The sequence below is a fragment of the Etheostoma spectabile genome, chromosome 7 (assembly GCF_008692095.1).
Source record: "Etheostoma spectabile isolate EspeVRDwgs_2016 chromosome 7, UIUC_Espe_1.0, whole genome shotgun sequence".
Lineage (NCBI taxonomy): Eukaryota > Metazoa > Chordata > Actinopteri > Perciformes > Percidae > Etheostoma > Etheostoma spectabile.
Window position 1 is genome coordinate 4072113 of NC_045739.1, and position 17327 is coordinate 4089439.

At 41.5% G+C, this 17327-nt stretch overlaps 1 protein-coding gene across 1 annotated transcript; it reads right to left on the reverse strand.

Annotated features, from left to right (window-relative positions):
* Nucleotides 1-1334: 1334 nt before the first annotated feature.
* On the reverse strand, nt 1335-16889 carry rbm38 (RNA binding motif protein 38). Its single transcript, XM_032520325.1, has 4 exons — nt 16417-16889; nt 14590-14713; nt 12907-12961; nt 1335-2960 (listed from the first exon to the last, which is right to left on the reverse strand). The coding sequence occupies exons 1-4, from the start codon at nt 16636-16638 to the stop codon at nt 2609-2611; spliced, it is 753 nt and encodes a 250-aa protein (XP_032376216.1). The 5' UTR covers nt 16639-16889; the 3' UTR covers nt 1335-2608.
* Nucleotides 16890-17327: the final 438 nt, after the last annotated feature.

The following is a 17327-nucleotide window of genomic DNA, read 5'->3' on the forward strand; positions in this document are numbered from 1 at the left end:
CACGCAGCTGCTAGTAGCCAAGGAGGACACGGAGGATTAAAAAAACATGATGGACTCTTCAGAAGCGGTAACAATTTTCACTTGATTTTCTGTGCCCGAAAAACGCCAGTCTCTGAACATAGCCATACTGACAGATACAGAGAGAGATTTGTGGCGCTGGTCGTCTTAATAAGCTTTTTATCACCTCATTTTGCAATGGCTTGAATGTAGCTGAAAAATAATTAATATAAACATGTTATGCACTTAAGCTTTAACTTAACATGCCTATTTTTACATGTTTTTACTACTGAAACTTGATTTGTGTACTGCATCAACTTAATGCTCTGTGTTGATACAACTTGACCTGTTAAGTTTCCCCTTGTGTAAAAACTTGTTTTTGAGACAAGTTTTTACAATTTTGAGAAATTTTCTAGTAAAGTCAACTAATTTGGGGTAATGGTGTGGGCTCTCTGGAGGGGGCTTAAAGAGACAGGCGCTTCAACAGAGCATCTCAGACAGAGGGTGAATACAGGTGCACAGCCATGTGCAAAAAAGTGTTACATACAAACTATAAATAAACTAAATTAATAATTGTGAACCTAAATATGGATATAATAAGCTCCTTAAAAGATTTACATCTTTAGTAAAAATGAGCTGAGAGCCACAAATGGGTAGGTGAAGTTGGAAAATATTAAGAGAAAGAATGATGCAGTTTTGGTTTTGTACTTTTCATATTTGTAGACAGTAACAAAAATGTAAGGCCTTATCCTTTAAGTTTCATGGAAGGTGGGAAAGCAGTCACATTGTTGCAGTATAATTAGCACAATGTAGCATAGTATATACTATAAGTACAGTATATGACCTACAAAAAGTAAAAGTCTGTTGGACTTTGACTTTGGAGCAGATGAATAGTTCAACATGGGAAGTGCACTTATTTTCATTCTTGCTGAGAATTAGATTAAAAGATTGATGACAGTACTATTGACCATACAGTAAATAGGAAGCAGCAGCTGGTAGCTTGTTAGCTTAGTTTAACACAAAACTGGAAACAGGAGGGAAAAGCTACCCTGGCTCTTTTCATAGTAACATGATCTCTAAAGATCCCTTATCAACAAGTTACTGTATATCTGTTTGTATCTGTTTATATCTTTGTTTCACTACAACAGTTTATTATAAAATCCCCATTAGCTGTGCTACTTTTCCTGGGGGTTTACCAGTCCTCCTGTTTAAAGTATCTCAATGATGGCACTAAATGTCTAATATGACTCATGTGTGACTCTCCAGGCACCTAGTAGTTTCATGCAGCAGCTGTTTCCCACAGAATTACTGTAATTCGACCACACTCAGAAAACGTCTTATTTAGAAATATTTATTTTATTTTGCATATTTGTTTAAAATGTGATGTATGGCTTGGTTTATGACTTTACTAAGGTGGTGCCACAGCACCGTGAGCTTTCACTATCATCGCTAAAGCATTTGCCTGTATTCTACAGCTAGGAAAAAAAACAAAAAACAAACAAAGAAACAACTCTGACCAGTACAATGGGCTGGAAATGGAGCTCGGTCCTGACACTAGCGTATACTGCGTCACTCTATTTCTCACACACATACAGAGAATCAGACACCAAATATACTCACACATTCAGTAACATCATCACCTACATCCAAACACATTTACTTGATATGTATTGACAACTTTGTAATTTAGGTATCATAAAACCAAACAGTCCCCAAAGAGCAAATCCAGACACTCCAAAAGTTACGGGTCAAAAATAGGCTAATCAGCCACTGCAGGTATTGTATGTGATGACTATTGTGTTTTAAGTGTTAACAAAGTCTTTTGCTTAGTAATGTTCTAGCAGTAGCAATAGAAAAACAAAATACCAGTGTTGTCTACCTCATCCGTGCTTATCCTTTATCATCCTAATTGCATATTCTGTTAAACTGTGATGATCAACATGTTATGACTTGCCAGCGGTTGATAAAAGGAACAAAAGGGAGCACAATACACATTTTGTTCATTTGAGATGAGAGTCGACTAAAAAAACACAAACTGAACCAGGTCCAGAAAGAGAGAGAGAGAGAGAGATCTCTAAGGCCATAGACAGAAAGGTAACCTTGAAGAGGAGGAAATTGGACCTTCGTTTCTGAAAGAGGAACTGGCTCTCAGCTTGGCTAATATCCAGCATTCAGCACAGTACCTTTAGAGAAACAGCAGCTGCAGCATCATGTCAAGCAGACGTATTTCTCAACGTCTTTACCTGTCCTCTCTCCAGCAGTCGGCCCAGCCACCAACCTCAGCAGTGGGGGTCAGCGGTAAGACAAAAAAGGTCCAGAAGATTACCAGTGGTCTAATTCCAGTCCTGGACGTCTACCACTTGTGAAAAACATTCAGATTGTATGCTGATGACAGCAGCAATAGGACATTTTTCCTTAATTTTTACAACAATGATGTATATATATATATATATATATATATATATATAAAAACAGGAATGTGAGTGCTTTCTAAAAGCCCTTTTGATTACATCACACTCTCTCCCTGTTTATCCAGTCTTATCCTGATGATGTCAACAGTCACATTGCTTTGAATCATTAGTTCAGCAGATACAGCTACACTTAGAGCTGCTCACTGCATGCGATCCGGCTGGTGCAGAGGATAGTGGAGGAAAGCCTGTGGGGCGGCAGACATAGTGGTGAGTGCAGCCAGAGGAGGTTGGATGGCAGCCGGAGGGGTTGGGGATGCGGTGATAGCGGACGCCGGCGTGCCGGGGGAGAAGCTGTAGCTGAGGTAGCCAGCAGAGGGCGACGGGGAAGGTGTGTAGGGATACTGCTCCAGTCCTGTGGGGGCGTAGTGGCTGTAGGCGGAGCTGTAGTCCAGGTAAGGGGAGGCGAGTGCTGCAGCTGTGGGGCTGAGCTGGGACTGCAGCAACAGGCTGGGCTGGAGGAACGTCTGGGGGTAGACATACTGCTGGGCAAATCTGGACAGAGAGGACCAGGGGTTAGAGATTAAATAATCAGTCAACTGATGAGTTGAAAAGAGACAATTCATCAGCAACAATTTTGATAATAGATTCATAATTTCAGTCTTTTCTTAAGTATTTTATTCCTTTTATTTTTATATCTCTAAATGGCAATTTATTTCATGTTGAGATGATGACAATAAGGCTCTCCTGAATCTGGAATTTTTTAAGTTTGATCATTGTCAGCCAGTTGATGATTGTTTTGTTTGTATCTTTTTTTAATTGATGCTGTTAGTACAGTTATATTATATGTGCAAACAACTTGTGAAACTCTTATGCTAAGTTAAGCCCTAATAATAACAGAAGTGTGAGAGAGTGAATTGTAAAAATAGAAGAAAATTACACACAAAGACCTGACCACGTCCATATGTATCTGTGTTCAGAGCTGCCACTGATCTGATAATCTGATACGTGTCATTTAAACGACAGTAACCACGGACAGGCACACATACACACACACACACTCAGAGACATGCAACAGACTGCAGTTTCTTCAATAACTGCTTCTTTTCTTTACACCCAATTAAAACATTAAAATCTGAGTCCTATAAAGGTGTCCTCCTCCCCCTCCTTTAAGAGCAATTATCAGCACTGTCGCCTTAAAATAGACTCTCTCCCCTGTGTTTAAGTTTAATTAGCACGCTCCCTAAGAAACCTGCTTTGTTCCAAATAAAATATCACCCATTCAAAAACAAAAACCCTAAATAACAAGAAATGTAATCACAGTTATTTCTAAAATGAATAATTTAAAATGTGGCCTTTGAATTGAATGCCTGTGCAGTCTACAACAGATGCAGTGTATGAGACTGTTGATACTCACAGCAATAATGAGAGAAAAAAGTGCTCGACTGTCCTCCTGTATTCACTCATGCCCTTGCCTAAGGCTGCCCACTTAACCTGAACTGCCTCAGTTACATCTGGCAACAGCAACAGCGATCATATCAGAGGAACTGGGTTATGCTGCTTAAGTAAAAACAACAGAACATGACAGTGTTTAACACTTACACTCCCAACGCCTAGAGTCAAACCCATCGACCTGACAGTAATCTTGTCATCGAGTCTAAAGAGGTGATCAGAGCAGCAGGAGGTGGCCTGTTGCTGCTGCTTACCCCTAAACAGAGCCAGAACAGGGATCGAGTGTGCTTACACAGCAAATAGTGGCAGTGGGTCTGTTCACACCCACCCTGCTGTATACACAACACACACAGGTAAAATGTATACATATATTTGTTAGTGTTAACCTTCCTTGACTCTTCTGTGAGCGTGTTTAACCTCTACTGTGTCTAACTTAGGAACCCTAAAGTCCCACAAATTCCTGTTAAATTTGGAGTTGGAGAAGTTTTCTGTATCTGCTTATTTAATTGAAGCAGTAGTAGTTGAGTAAGTGAAGTAATTCAGAAATATATTGTCTGAAATAACCAAACATTCTGTGTTTATGTGTAGAAAATAGGCCTGGTAAATGAGGCCTGGCCAAGTACGCAACACCATGACGAAAGGGAAAACCTGTAGACTAATAACATGCAACAAATCATTAAGTCAAAACATAGCATATATAAGTAAATATAATGTCGCCCCCCTCCTCAACCCCTCCGTATCCCATCTCCTCCCACTCGAGCTCCGTCAGTCTCTCCCAGAGCAGAAGTGCAGTGTCATTCCCACGGCTGTGTGCCGCTGCCTGCTTGTGCACTGGCCTGACTGATTCAATGTGACAGCAGCATCGTATGAGAGGATGCAGCGCTCGCCTTTCTCCTCCCCATGCCTGAAATCATTGCTGGCTGTCAAACACATATTTATATACAGTACACCCACACACACACACACACACACACAGGGTTTATGGACACACATGCACGCAAACACATCAATTACAAAGCACACATGCAGGAAAAGTGAACATGCAAGTCTGAAAGAAAAGGCTGTGTGTATTCAGTTAAGCAGCTTAGAAGAGGATGTGGATGATTGCGTGTGCATGTGTGTGTGTGTGTGTGTGTGTGTGTGATGGATGGTGGGTTCAGACATAGCTGGGCTAATTGGCACAGCTTCATGAGTGTATATGCTCACTAACAGACCCATAAGAGCAGAATAACCCCCCCACCGACTCTCCCTCCCCTCTCTTGGTTTACTCCCTCACAACCAGCTTCCTCTGCACTCCCCCTCACTGTCCTTCCTCAAAACCAAGCAGCGGGATAAAAGAGATAGAGATAAATGTACTGAATCAGAAGAGGGTCGAGGTCGGGACTCCGTGGGCGAGGACTGAGCGGGAGGGAGAGAAGAAAAGGGAGAGATGCTAAGAGGTGAAGGATCTGCCATCATATCCCTCATGCCTTAGGACAGCCATGCTTTTAATAGTTCAGATCAGTGATGTGAGGAGGGTGAGTCAGTCAAAGAGACAAACACACACTCATGACCCTTCGTCCTTTCTTCCTCTTTTGACACACACACACACACACACACACACACCACACACACACACACACACACACACACACACACACACACACCACACACACACACACACACACACACACACACACACACACACACGGCTTGAGGGATGGTGAGCGATAGAAAGACCAACATCACCACTGGACACTAAGCTCTCATATCAGCAAGCAGGAAGGACATGTGCAATAAGTCACATGTTTACTGAATATTATCATGGTAGTGTAAGACATGATACTTTGTACAGGTATATGCGATTTAAACCCTACAAACAAAGAAATTTGTGTTTGTATACTCTAATCTAAATAATCTCAAGTTCACCTGTTGCACATCAACAAGCGTTTAACAACATCCAGTTCTACTTCATCAACTAGAAACTAACAAGACAAGATCCGATCTTAGATTTAGATCATTTTATCAAAGTTATGAGTTTGTTAAACATCAAGTGTCTGTAGCTGCTTTGGAGTATGGGTCATAACACATATAACACTTTATTTTAACTTCCTGTTTCAGAATTCGTATGCAGTACGTAAAAACTCAAATGGTTTATAATGCACTATAATGCAGTTGTAATCAGTTATAAGGACACGTATTAATGTATCATGGTTGTCAGAATTCTCCTGATATATTGATGTGCAGTCTTGCGTTGTCATACATCACACAAAATATTTATTCTTTTATATTTATTAGATTGATTAATAAATATTATACATAGACAAACCGTATTTAAGTATTTAAACTTTCCTGCAAATGATTTATGATTATGTGTATTAACAGTCAATAACACTGAGGATTTGTTTCTGTGTAATTATAAAACATTTGTTGTGATTGCAGTAATTTTATACTGTGTTATCAATCATTGATCAACTGTTTATACAGAAGGTATAGTTGTTGACAAATTCAATAACAAACATCATCACATCTGCTTACAACTACATTGTAATGTGTGAATACATAATTTATGGCGGTGTATTAATGCTATATGCTTACTCATTACTGGCAGTTAAGAGGTTTTTATTGTAAAGCAGGTGATGTGTACACGAAGTGTTGCGTTAGCCTGAAGTCACAGCTTGTAATCTAGATTAGTATATTATTATACAACAGAGCACTAAAATCCCGGAGCATGAGCTGCCTTTTGACTCAAAATTCACATCACACAAACAACAAAAAGGTAAACTTGACAAAGAATCCAAATGCAAATCAAAATGTGTCATCTTTTAACACACAACTGAACAAAATGGGAGCTTTCTGTGCAATGAAAAGCTTCCAACAAGTTAGGCTTTTCATGCAACACAAGTGCCTGTCCTAATTGGGTCCCTGGTTAAGAGAAATATACACTGGAGGATTCACCGTCTACCTTAACCCCCCTAGACAGAGAAGAGTGATACCTTCAGCCTGAGACAGAAAGATCATTTAGAGGGGGATGAAGGCAGCCAAAGCGGAAACAGAGGAAGAGTGAGAAAAAATCTGAGACATAAAGAGAAAAGGGGTCGACGTGTCTGTGTTGTTTTATGTTTCACTGAGGAGCATTTTTTTACTCAAACATAAATCTATTTCACACACAGAAATGAACTCTAGCCTCACACGTACCACCAACCCTAAAGCTTCACTGCACCCAGCCATAACTACACCCGGCCACAGGTGTGCTGTTAGTATGTCACCCCCCCCCCCCTCTGTTCCACTGCTTCAACAGGAAGCACTGCCCTCCCTCCACATTTAACAGACTCACCACACATTCATCTCCTTTCTTTCTCTCAAAAAAATAAACACACGAAGGTTTATATTATTTAATTTCTTTTTTTTTTTTAAACACCGACATTGGGTGCTAAAGGCAGACAGCAGGCAGCCAGGGGCAACAGCCCTCCCCTTCTCGCAATACCTTAAAGGACAATTAAGGCACAAAAAGAACCTAGGGGTTAATAACACATTGGTACCGAGTCGACCGTTCTCTGGGATATGTTTTCATGCTAACCGAATGTGACCAGTTTTAGTCCAAACCCCTAATTAGCTTAGAACGCTAATCGTCGGGGCACGCAAAAGTAAAAAGAAATCTCTATTTCTATACCACTTACAAGGCTCAAGATAGCACCACACTTCCACGGTAGCATAATGAGGGTCCCTACATGTAAACCGAAGCATTGAGAATTACGTAAGTGTACAGACAGTTTGTACTGGTCATGACTGTTTTCCCAAGATGGCGCCTGCCTGCATACCGAATACACTTTTTACGACTATAAGCTAATTAGGGGTTTGCACGAAAACTAGTCACATTCGATAAGCATGAAAACAGTTCTCAGAGAACGGTCGACCCATGTGTTCTTAACCCCTAGGGGTTAAGAACACATGGGTACAGAGTTTGAATGAACCTAGGGCCAGAATTGTCCTTTAAAGCCACATTTGGCATCAGCCCGTCCTCTGTCCTCTTAACACTTAAAGCAAAGATGTCAAAGCAGGAGACAGGGCTGTGCTTTGTTGAGTTTATTTTTTACTGTGGGAGTGTCAGACCCTGAAGCCCCCTGGGATCCCCACAGCAGTTAAGACAAAGAGGAAACAGCAGTAACAAAAGACCTGCAGATCATTTAGATATGTAGATAGATCTAATATAGATAATTAAAGAAGTAGTTTGACATTTTGGTAAACATTCCTAATTGCTTTTCTTGCTACGGAATAGACGGGAAGATCAACACCACTCACATGTCGGTCTGTTAAACATGAAGCTAGTTAGCTTAGCTTAGCAAAACAACTGGAAACAGGGGGAAACAATTAGCCTGGTTGTGTCCAAAGGCAAAATCCAGCTACCAGCTCCTCTATACTTCGCTAATTAACATGATATATATACACACATTAAACATTATTTGTTATTTAGGGAGCTTTAGAGGTGTGATGAGGAGGACTTTGTGATGACAGAGTGGGCTCTTACCATTTATTCTACATCCGTTTGTTATAGTGTATGAGTGGTAAAAGGCACAGCAACAACTGATTATCATGTGCTTTTTCAACCCCAAAACACACTTGACTCATTTCTATAACTGCTGGAAAAATTGGGATATAGTAAGATTAAGGGTGAATTCTCGGGATGCACCAATCCAATCTGCCGGATTGGTATCAGGACAAATAGGGACCTTATTAAGCGAATATCAGCCAGATGTAACAAATCCATATTATAGTATATAGTTTGTTTTTAATTCTGTGTTTCAGTTTGTCCTTGAAATGTTTTTGCTCTGTCTTGAATAGTAGTTTATTTCACAATTAAAACCCACAATCCTTGTTAATAATATTTAGAATGTATTTATACAGTATGTGAATGAATGTAAACAAAACGCACACACACAACAACAATCGATGGGGTCTTGTCACCTTACATAAAAATGTAAGTGTAGTATAAACATTTTAAATTAGGAAAAAGATAGCACTGGTTTCAGATAACCGGTGTTCTGTATTGTGAGAGAAAAAGCTGGATTGGTACATCCCTGGCTCCTGTTCTTTACCAGCTGCACAAGCCTGTTTAAAACCTAAGACCTATAGCTTCCTAAAATAAATGTCCTTCACTTTGCCAAGACATGTTTGAATCTAACTGCAGTCACACTGATCATGTCAAAGACACATCTAGCCTCAGAGCAGAGAGATTTGAGCTAGATAGCGTGCACTAAAAGAAGAAAGATTTGACAGGCTGGACGGTTTATTTGTCCCTTATTTAAACATGTAATTTGTGTCTTCTTTGTAATCTAGCAGAATTAAACCACAGTGGGGTGCCAATTAATTTAAAGAATTAAAAATGCCTCAGGTCTCCTTTAGACAAAGAATAGATATTGATAAATTGGTTTTTCAATGTACATGTACATGTGGAGAGACAAATACCAGTTTTCATACCAGTTTCCTGTTGTGAAAAAGTAGTCTTCCATTCACTAAATGCATAACACATCTTGCAGCTGTGCAGTATTGAGATCTCCTGAGGTTATAGTAGTTGCCAAAACTGGTATCGCTTCTTCTTCTTCTAGGTATCCACCCAAATACCCGAACCATCAAACAACCTGACTCAGGTTTACAAGATACATCAGGCACAGATTTCGCCTTCAGAGTGCATTGTGTTGAAAGGAAAAGCTAATTAAATGATTAGTTGATTAAAGGGGAACTACATCCATTTAGTATCATAATGCCACAGAGTTGTTGGACATAATAATAAAAAAGGGTTGAAATCAGAACAGCAGAAGCAGAGATATCTTGACTTTTAGTTCCCTAGTATAGGTCAAAACCTGAAAACACTGGTTCCAACAACACAACACAAACGACACTGGATCTGTCTTTGTGTGTGTCAAAGGTCCCAAGGCATGAAAGGTTTCTTTTAACATTAATAAGAGTTCCCCCAGCCTGAATATGGCTAGAAATGGCGATTGGTGTAAACCCAGCCCTGGGTATCCCGCTCTCCCGATTTTGAATCTTGCCCCTTGTGAGGTCATAAGGGTCATGAGGTCACCATCTGCACCACCAAAGTGAACATAAAATAACTATACAATACATAAATGCATATGACACTGTTGTTAAAACCCACACAACCGACATAGACACACTTGCAGATGGCAACTTGGAAGTTTGTGGTCAATACTGTATGGTGATGTAACCAAGCGGTGTCCCATTTGATAGGGGTATTTTTTCACCCCTATCCCTTACCACTCGGTTTCAAGGGCCAAGGGCTAGGGGTAAGGGGAAGGGGTAAGATAAAGAAATGGGATTCAGCTTTAAACTCCCTTTGCTTCGAACATCCAACGTCACTGCATGAGACTATCAATCAACCTATCATCGCTCATTCATAGACTCATCTGGGTCGGCCTCAATTCCCTCATCACTCATTCAGAAATTGAGGACTGCAATATTAATAGCACTCAGAACAGTTGAGGTTTTTAATGGACTTCTCTGTAACCGCAGGATGAGAACTTGTCATCCTGCAGAAAGTCAGTGTACGGAACTCTTTTTTCATAGCGCCACATCATGCATATTCTCCTTTAAAACACCTCTAAAATACAGAAGATCCAGGCTGGAAAATGTTTAGACCAAAACATGTTTTGCACTCTCTCCCCCAAATAGCAGATATTTCATTGTGAAAGACAACACTCCCACATACACAGAACAACCGACAGCTATGATACCGGTGGACAATATCCTCATCTTAAATGACATAAACAGCACTCATACACGGAATATCTGAGTCAAGCCTCAGTAGGCATTGTTGGGTTCAACCTGCAGTATTTCTCTGTTAGTAACATCCCTGGGAATGAATCATCCTCCATGTTTCACTCAGCAACTGAGTCATTAAGGTTTCCTTTTGAGGTCACACTAAAAATTAAGAAAAACTGGATGAGGAGGCAGAATGCCGGTCACATGTGAATTCCAGCAGGATTCTGGGCAAGTCACCGACACTTCCAATGATGCCACTGTTCGGCTGTCCAGAACATTAGGAGGAAAAGATCCTCCATCATGGTCAATGTAATGTAGTGGCAGCCTTACACATCTCAGGGCCAGTTTCAAAGATTAATATGGGGCCCTACCCACATAAAAGAGCAGGAAAAAGCAAGGATTCCAGTTGGTTTGTATCAATGGTATATTTTCGTTATTCTTTGCACTTTCAGCTCCATGAACAGCCAGCTCAACATAGAAATAATCCAAACTAAGCCTACTCCTTTGATTAAAATTAAAATGATTAAAATTTAAATGAGCCTTCTCTGAGAGAAACTATGCTTTTTATGTGAATAGGGCAGTATGTATCTATCTTCTGTCTGAGCTCCCCTCAACTTATATTAACAAACAAAGCAATGAAAGAAAAGTGTCTGAATAAACTAAACTATTGATAATTTCCAAAAATGGGCTCCGCACTATTTCAGCACCACTGGGGGAACACTGTAACAGTCAGCTGCAAACCGGTCTGCAATGTTATACTGCCATTGCCATACTCATATATATTGTGATGTAGTATCTTTTCTGGAAAATCAATTGAGACTGTTTTTGAATGAAATGACCAGGCTGGAATGTCTGTTCTTTGACAAATTAAATACCGGACAAATCAAGGTCATGTATTCAAATTGCTTATTTGGTCCAGCAAACAGTCTAAACCCCAAAGATATTCAGTTTACGGTCATCAAATCATTACATGAGAAGGTGGAACCAACAAGTGTTTGGTATTTTTGCTTGAATAATGACTAAAACAACTAATTGATCAAACCATAGTTGCCTGATTGACGGACTAATTATTGCAGCTCTAATAACATTGCTGCAAAACTCATGTAGAAATTTTGTATTTTCATAAAACAGTCCTGATCATTGATTTTCCACATTGCCTGCCTACAGTGGAATACAGTGGTTCCCAAATTTTTGGTTTTTAGTCTTTAACACAAAGTAATATATACTTTGGTTGTCTGTGTGTTATCAGCAGGTAAATCAAAGTGGTTTTCCCTTCTCAGATTGTTTGATTTCAATCCTTTTTCAGAAATCCTAAGTAAACTATGCAGTTTTTCGCAAGGCAATTGATAGTCTACGAGTCTACTGTTGGAGTCCACGAGTTAATAGGACCACTGCAAAAGCTACAGACACAGGCAATTTATGTGATTAAGCCATGTTGTACATTAAGAAGGTTTGCAGTGAAATGTCTTTCTTTTTCTTTCTTTTGTGTGTTATTGCAAATGAGAGGACAACTGAGTCTTCCTTAACAGTTTTTTTCCAATCAGCATTCTTCATGGGCATCAGGAGAAACCAAAATGTGACCAGTCACAGTTCTTGTGGTCTCTGTGTCGTACTGTATCTCAGTGGCGGATTTATCCCTGGCTGTAGTCAGTTTTATTAGGCCTGCATCTGTAACTCCTTAACACAGGACTATGAACTATGAAGATATGATATAATGTCTCTGCTAGCACAAACATGATGAAAAAAAGAGATGCAGCATGGCAGCATTGAGTGTGTGTGTGTGTGTGTGTGTGTGTGTGTGTGTGTGTGTGTGTGTGTGTGTGTGTATGTGTGTGTGTTTGTGCGTGCGTGCGTGCGTGCGTGCGTGCGTGCGTGTGTGTGTGTGTGTGTGTGTGTGTGTGTGTGTGTGTGAAGGGGGATGGGAAGGGATGCAGGGAAGTTTGACTAAATAGCTTGTTGCCTCAGTAAAGCCCAGGTCATGTGTGAGAGAAATCCCGAATTGAGCTTCTCGTGTTTAATGGCCCAGAAAGAGAGAGAACAGAAGACAAATCAAAAGGTAAAGACAACACATCTTTGAAGCATCATGTGTGCTGTACGGGATGGCTTTTTGTTTTCTTTCTTTCACATTGCAGACTGGCATAAACTACACATAATACCACATCCCGAGTGGAGAACAGGAGCGAGTGCTCACAAATGTCACGGATGGAGGAGTGAGAGGTATTGTGTTGAGAAGGAGGCAGGTGAGAGAAAGAGAGGTGGAAATAGAGGTATTGATTCTTCTCCGTCTTACCCATATTGCCTCTGAGCCCACGCAGGATGGACTTGCTGAACTCCAACAGAGAGACCTGCAGACAAAGAGAAAGAGAAGCAGCGTTGAAGAGGTATATTTTAGCTACTGGCTGCACAGACAACGAGAGAGACGGACAGATAAGGACAGAGCCGATTCTCTCCGCCTCTGCTCCTCTGCTTGTTTGTCTGCCATGTGTACAGAGGTATCTGTTATTCCCTTGGCATACACACATGCTCGACACACTCAAAACGCACACAATAATAATGCACTCTATTGAACACAAACATCTGTGACCTCCCTGCCTCCAAAGTTCAACAGGAATCAGCTGAGGCTGAGTAAGAAAGGAAAAACGTATCCTCCTCCTCTCTGCCCCGTCTCTGACTTCATGTCAACATTCCTCCAGATATTCATTCCTCCGTTATTCTTCCTCTTACTGTACAGCCATGACGCCATCAGCACGTTTCTTTTTGTTCAAACGTATGTATATCTAAATGCACATTTTTTTGTCCTTCACCAGCACAAAGAGGAGACAGTAGTACTGTTATGTATTGCTCTTGACAGTCCCATCCCCTCCTGCTCTGCTTATTCTCTCCCTCTCCTATTCTCTCTCACACACAATAACAAAATACCAAGCGCTGCCATCTCCCATCAGCTGCATGCTTGGGGAATTGCATTGCAGCCTGGCCCCAGAATAAGGACACAAGGTCAGTTGTTGTTGGCGCCAGTGTTTGTCAATCACACCTACACTCGACGTTTTTTCAGCCAGCGAGCTTTAAATGAAGCAGCGAGGGAGAGCTGCTGTCAAGGTCTGGTGTGCAGCGAGATGTCGGAGGGGAAGCACAATGCGTGTGTGCTGGTGGTTAACACTAAAAAAAGCCCGGCGGCATGAAAGCTGTGCATAAAATCAAGTACACAAAGAGTCAATGTATGGTGGGAACGAGCAGAGACAGTTGGCTGAAAGAAGCATGCCAGTGGGTTTGCATGATTAATCACACCAACCTCAATTGTGTACACATAATCATCCCTTTTTAGATTGATTGATCTTCCGGGCAGCGGTTTCCATTCATTTTAATGCTGCATGAAAACCACCATCAACAAAGATTCGAAGAGACTTGACACTGACCATTTCCTTTATTTTTTCATCAAAGTTAAACTATCATCCTTTAGTAATGTCTTTGCAATTAAAGGAATATTTTGATTACTTTCCTTGTGTTTTCCTGATGCGATATTTGAGATGTGAGAGCCAGCTTCTGGACAGCAAACCTTATTATTGCAGCAATCTATAACATTCATCCAAAGACATCCAAGCTGTTCCAGGTTGTTGTCCAGATTTAGTCTCCCTAAACCATGTAGTAGTTTGTGAATGCAAAGATTTACAATTTAACAGTAGCAAACAGCATATTTAACCTAAAAAATACAGAAACTAGACAGTAGACTTTTTAAAGATTTCCAGTAGGAACCAAAGAGGTTTGGGACTGCGTGCATGTGCCACAAGGTGGGAAGCCAAAAAGTATTCAGAGAAGGACTATTCTTTGGGGTTTGTTCACACTAAAAAAGTAGAATATCAACAGCCAAAGCATGTAAAGATTTGTAGGCATTTGGCTAAAACAGAAAGAGGTCCAAAAAAACTACTGACATGATCCTTTACATCCTGTGGTTTTAGCAGTAATTTAACCCACTTACTTGTCTGCGAGCTGCGAGGCTTTGCTCCCAGGTACGCCAGGTTCACGTTGGCCTTCCTGCCGTCGATGATGGGGTTTGCGTCTTTGCACGCCCACTCTGCTGCTCCCCTGTCCACCATGGTCACCTGTTGACGGGGCCGTGCCGTTACCGATTAATAACCATTCATTAATCTACATAATTGCATGTCAAATCTTCTCTATCCAGTGTTGTATTAGGGATTCCAGCATAATGAAGCACCAGAGCCAGAGCAGGGAGGGGCGGCCCTGAGGTAGCTGCTGTCCTTGTCTCTCCTCAAATGATTCAATCTTTTTGCTAAATGCGTGAGAAGACACTGACTTTACCACATGAAGACAGCCATTAGTGTGTTTCAATGCTTCCGGTGGAGCTTATGTAGGAGGCAGATTTGTTCATCCAGACTGGGCTGCCAAGGATGAGATACTGTAATCTACCTTGAGGGAGTGAGTTGAGGAGTGGGCAGATATCAGTGGGAAGGGGTGGTGAAGGTTAACACACACACACATACACACACACCACACACACACACACACACACACACACACACACCACACACACACACACACACACACACACCACACACACACACACACACACACACAGCAGTTACCCTTAATGTAAACTACAGCTCCACTACCAATAAATGGGACACTAAAAGTAAAACCGTCCTGCTTCCTTTCGTTTTGCAGCATCAGACTCTGGACTCTTATGCAAACAGAGGCAGCGGATGGTTTAGGATCGCCGGGGTTCAAGAAGCTGCTGAAGGGAATCAAGACAGCTAAAGGGGAAGTCAGGGATTAAATGAATATTCTGTCCTAAAACAACTCAGCATAACTCTGGTCACCTCAGCTGACTGGCTCTCCGGCTACAGAGGCAGAGATAATTCTAACAGCTTCATGTTAGTCCAATCACACATCTATAATGGCTCCTTATCTTTTTGTCTTTCACACACAAACTCGCAGACACTCATAGACACAACCAAACACATCCTGGCAGAGGGGGGAAGGGTTGCATGGGAGGAAGTCAAAATGAAACTCCTGCAGCCTTATCTTGCAGAGCCAACTGACATGTCACACCTCTGTGGCCAGGGACCCCCCCCCCCCCCCCCCCTTCACACTTACTAAGAGTCCTATTGTCTGTAAGTATGTATACTGTGCATCCGTCTGCGTGCTCATTTGTTGCTAGCATTGGGACTGCAGAGATAATTGATGACACACTTATGAGAAATAATCTGCTACTCATGCTTCAAGCATGTGACTGCCACCACCAGACACACTGCACATGGCAACAAAGTGGCAGTGTGTGCAGCCTCCAAGGCAATATGGAGAATATGGCCTAATACAATTAACTATAAAGATAAAGTCGCTTCAAACTCATTTGGCTGCTACAGACATGATCTAGTGCAGGAGTCTTCAATGGTTTTAGGCCAAGGACCCCAAATTGAAAAAGAGATGGAGCAGGGACCCCTTACTACATACAGTACATTGTATGAAATTGTGTTGCATATTAAACTACAATTACGTGTAGGGCGGACTAACGCCTTTACAGATTCATTTTCATAGTGCAAACATATTTTGTTTTTACACCATCGATCAGTAATTTGGTAGATCCCCCCTACGGCAACTCTGAGGACCCCCTAGGGGTCCCGGACCCCCTATTGATATTGATCTCTGATCTAGTGTGTTCTCAATCCCACGGCTATCCAATTAAAGCCAGAGTGGCTGATACAACCTTAATTTAACCAAATTTAACTCTATATTTGTTCAACTCTTGATTTATTCTACCAAAACACAGAAACATAAATGAACTCACAAATCCATATCCTCTGGACTTGCCCGTCTGTTTGTCTGTGATAACCACCGCCTCGTCGATGTCCCCGAAAGTCTCGAAATATTTCCGAAGTGAAGCGTCGTTGGTGTGATACGGCAACCCGCCGACAAAGATCTTGGTGTAAGTCGTGTCTTTCTCCATGGTAGGGTGCATTATTTCTAACGGAACCCCGACCAGCTGGCCTACAAACAGCGGTGAACTCATGCGGTTTGAGGAAATAAAGAAGGAATAACACAAAGAAAACCAAGAAAGCAGCAGGATAACTTTACGCTCCTTGGTCACCGAGAAGCTATAATAACGATAACTGCGCGCCCATGGTTAAACGCAGCCTCCAGTTCGCACACAGCCTCTGGATGCTTAGTCCTCCTGACAGGTGTCTTGGAACCTCATGTCGCCTGTCTCGGAGAAAAAAAGCAAAGTCTTGCCTCGGTAGGCGCGTCTTGCATGCGCCAACCTCGCGCCTGGTCCAATAGACGAGCGGTGCGTCTTTTCCATTGGCGCATCCCGCCTCCTGCTCCTCCCTTCTTCACGCGCGCGCGCGCACACACGCACGCGCGCGCGCACACGCACACACACACACACACACACACACACACACACACACACACACACACACACACACAGGAAACCCCCACATAGCGACTGAAACACTTCTGCCAATAAAATGTAGAAACAGTTGTGCATCCACAGTAGTGAAGAGCATGCCCCAAATAATAATATTGCAAAAATATGAGACATAATTCTTTAAATATATATTTCACATGGTTTTGTGGAGAAACTTTGTTTCTGTTGACTGTAGCTACTGTAGATTGAGAGAAGGCAGTGAAGGCCAGGATCAAAACAGCTGATAAAAATTAAAATTAAAAAAAAATTAAAATTTCCAGGACTCAATG

Excerpts from the sequence above, each read along its gene's own strand:
- rbm38 (XM_032520325.1), bottom strand. The coding sequence starts at position 16,638 with ATGAGTTCACCGCTGTTTGTAGGCCAGCTGGTCGGGGTTCCGTTAGAA. Across the intron at positions 14,714-16,416 it reads AGTCCAGAGGATATGGATTT|GTGACCATGGTGGACAGGGG; the intron begins GTGAGTTCATTT and ends CCCCGTCAACAG. Across the intron at positions 2,961-12,906 it reads TGGGCTCAGAGGCAATATGG|ATTTGCCCAGCAGTATGTCT; the intron begins GTAAGACGGAGA and ends CTCTCTGTCCAG.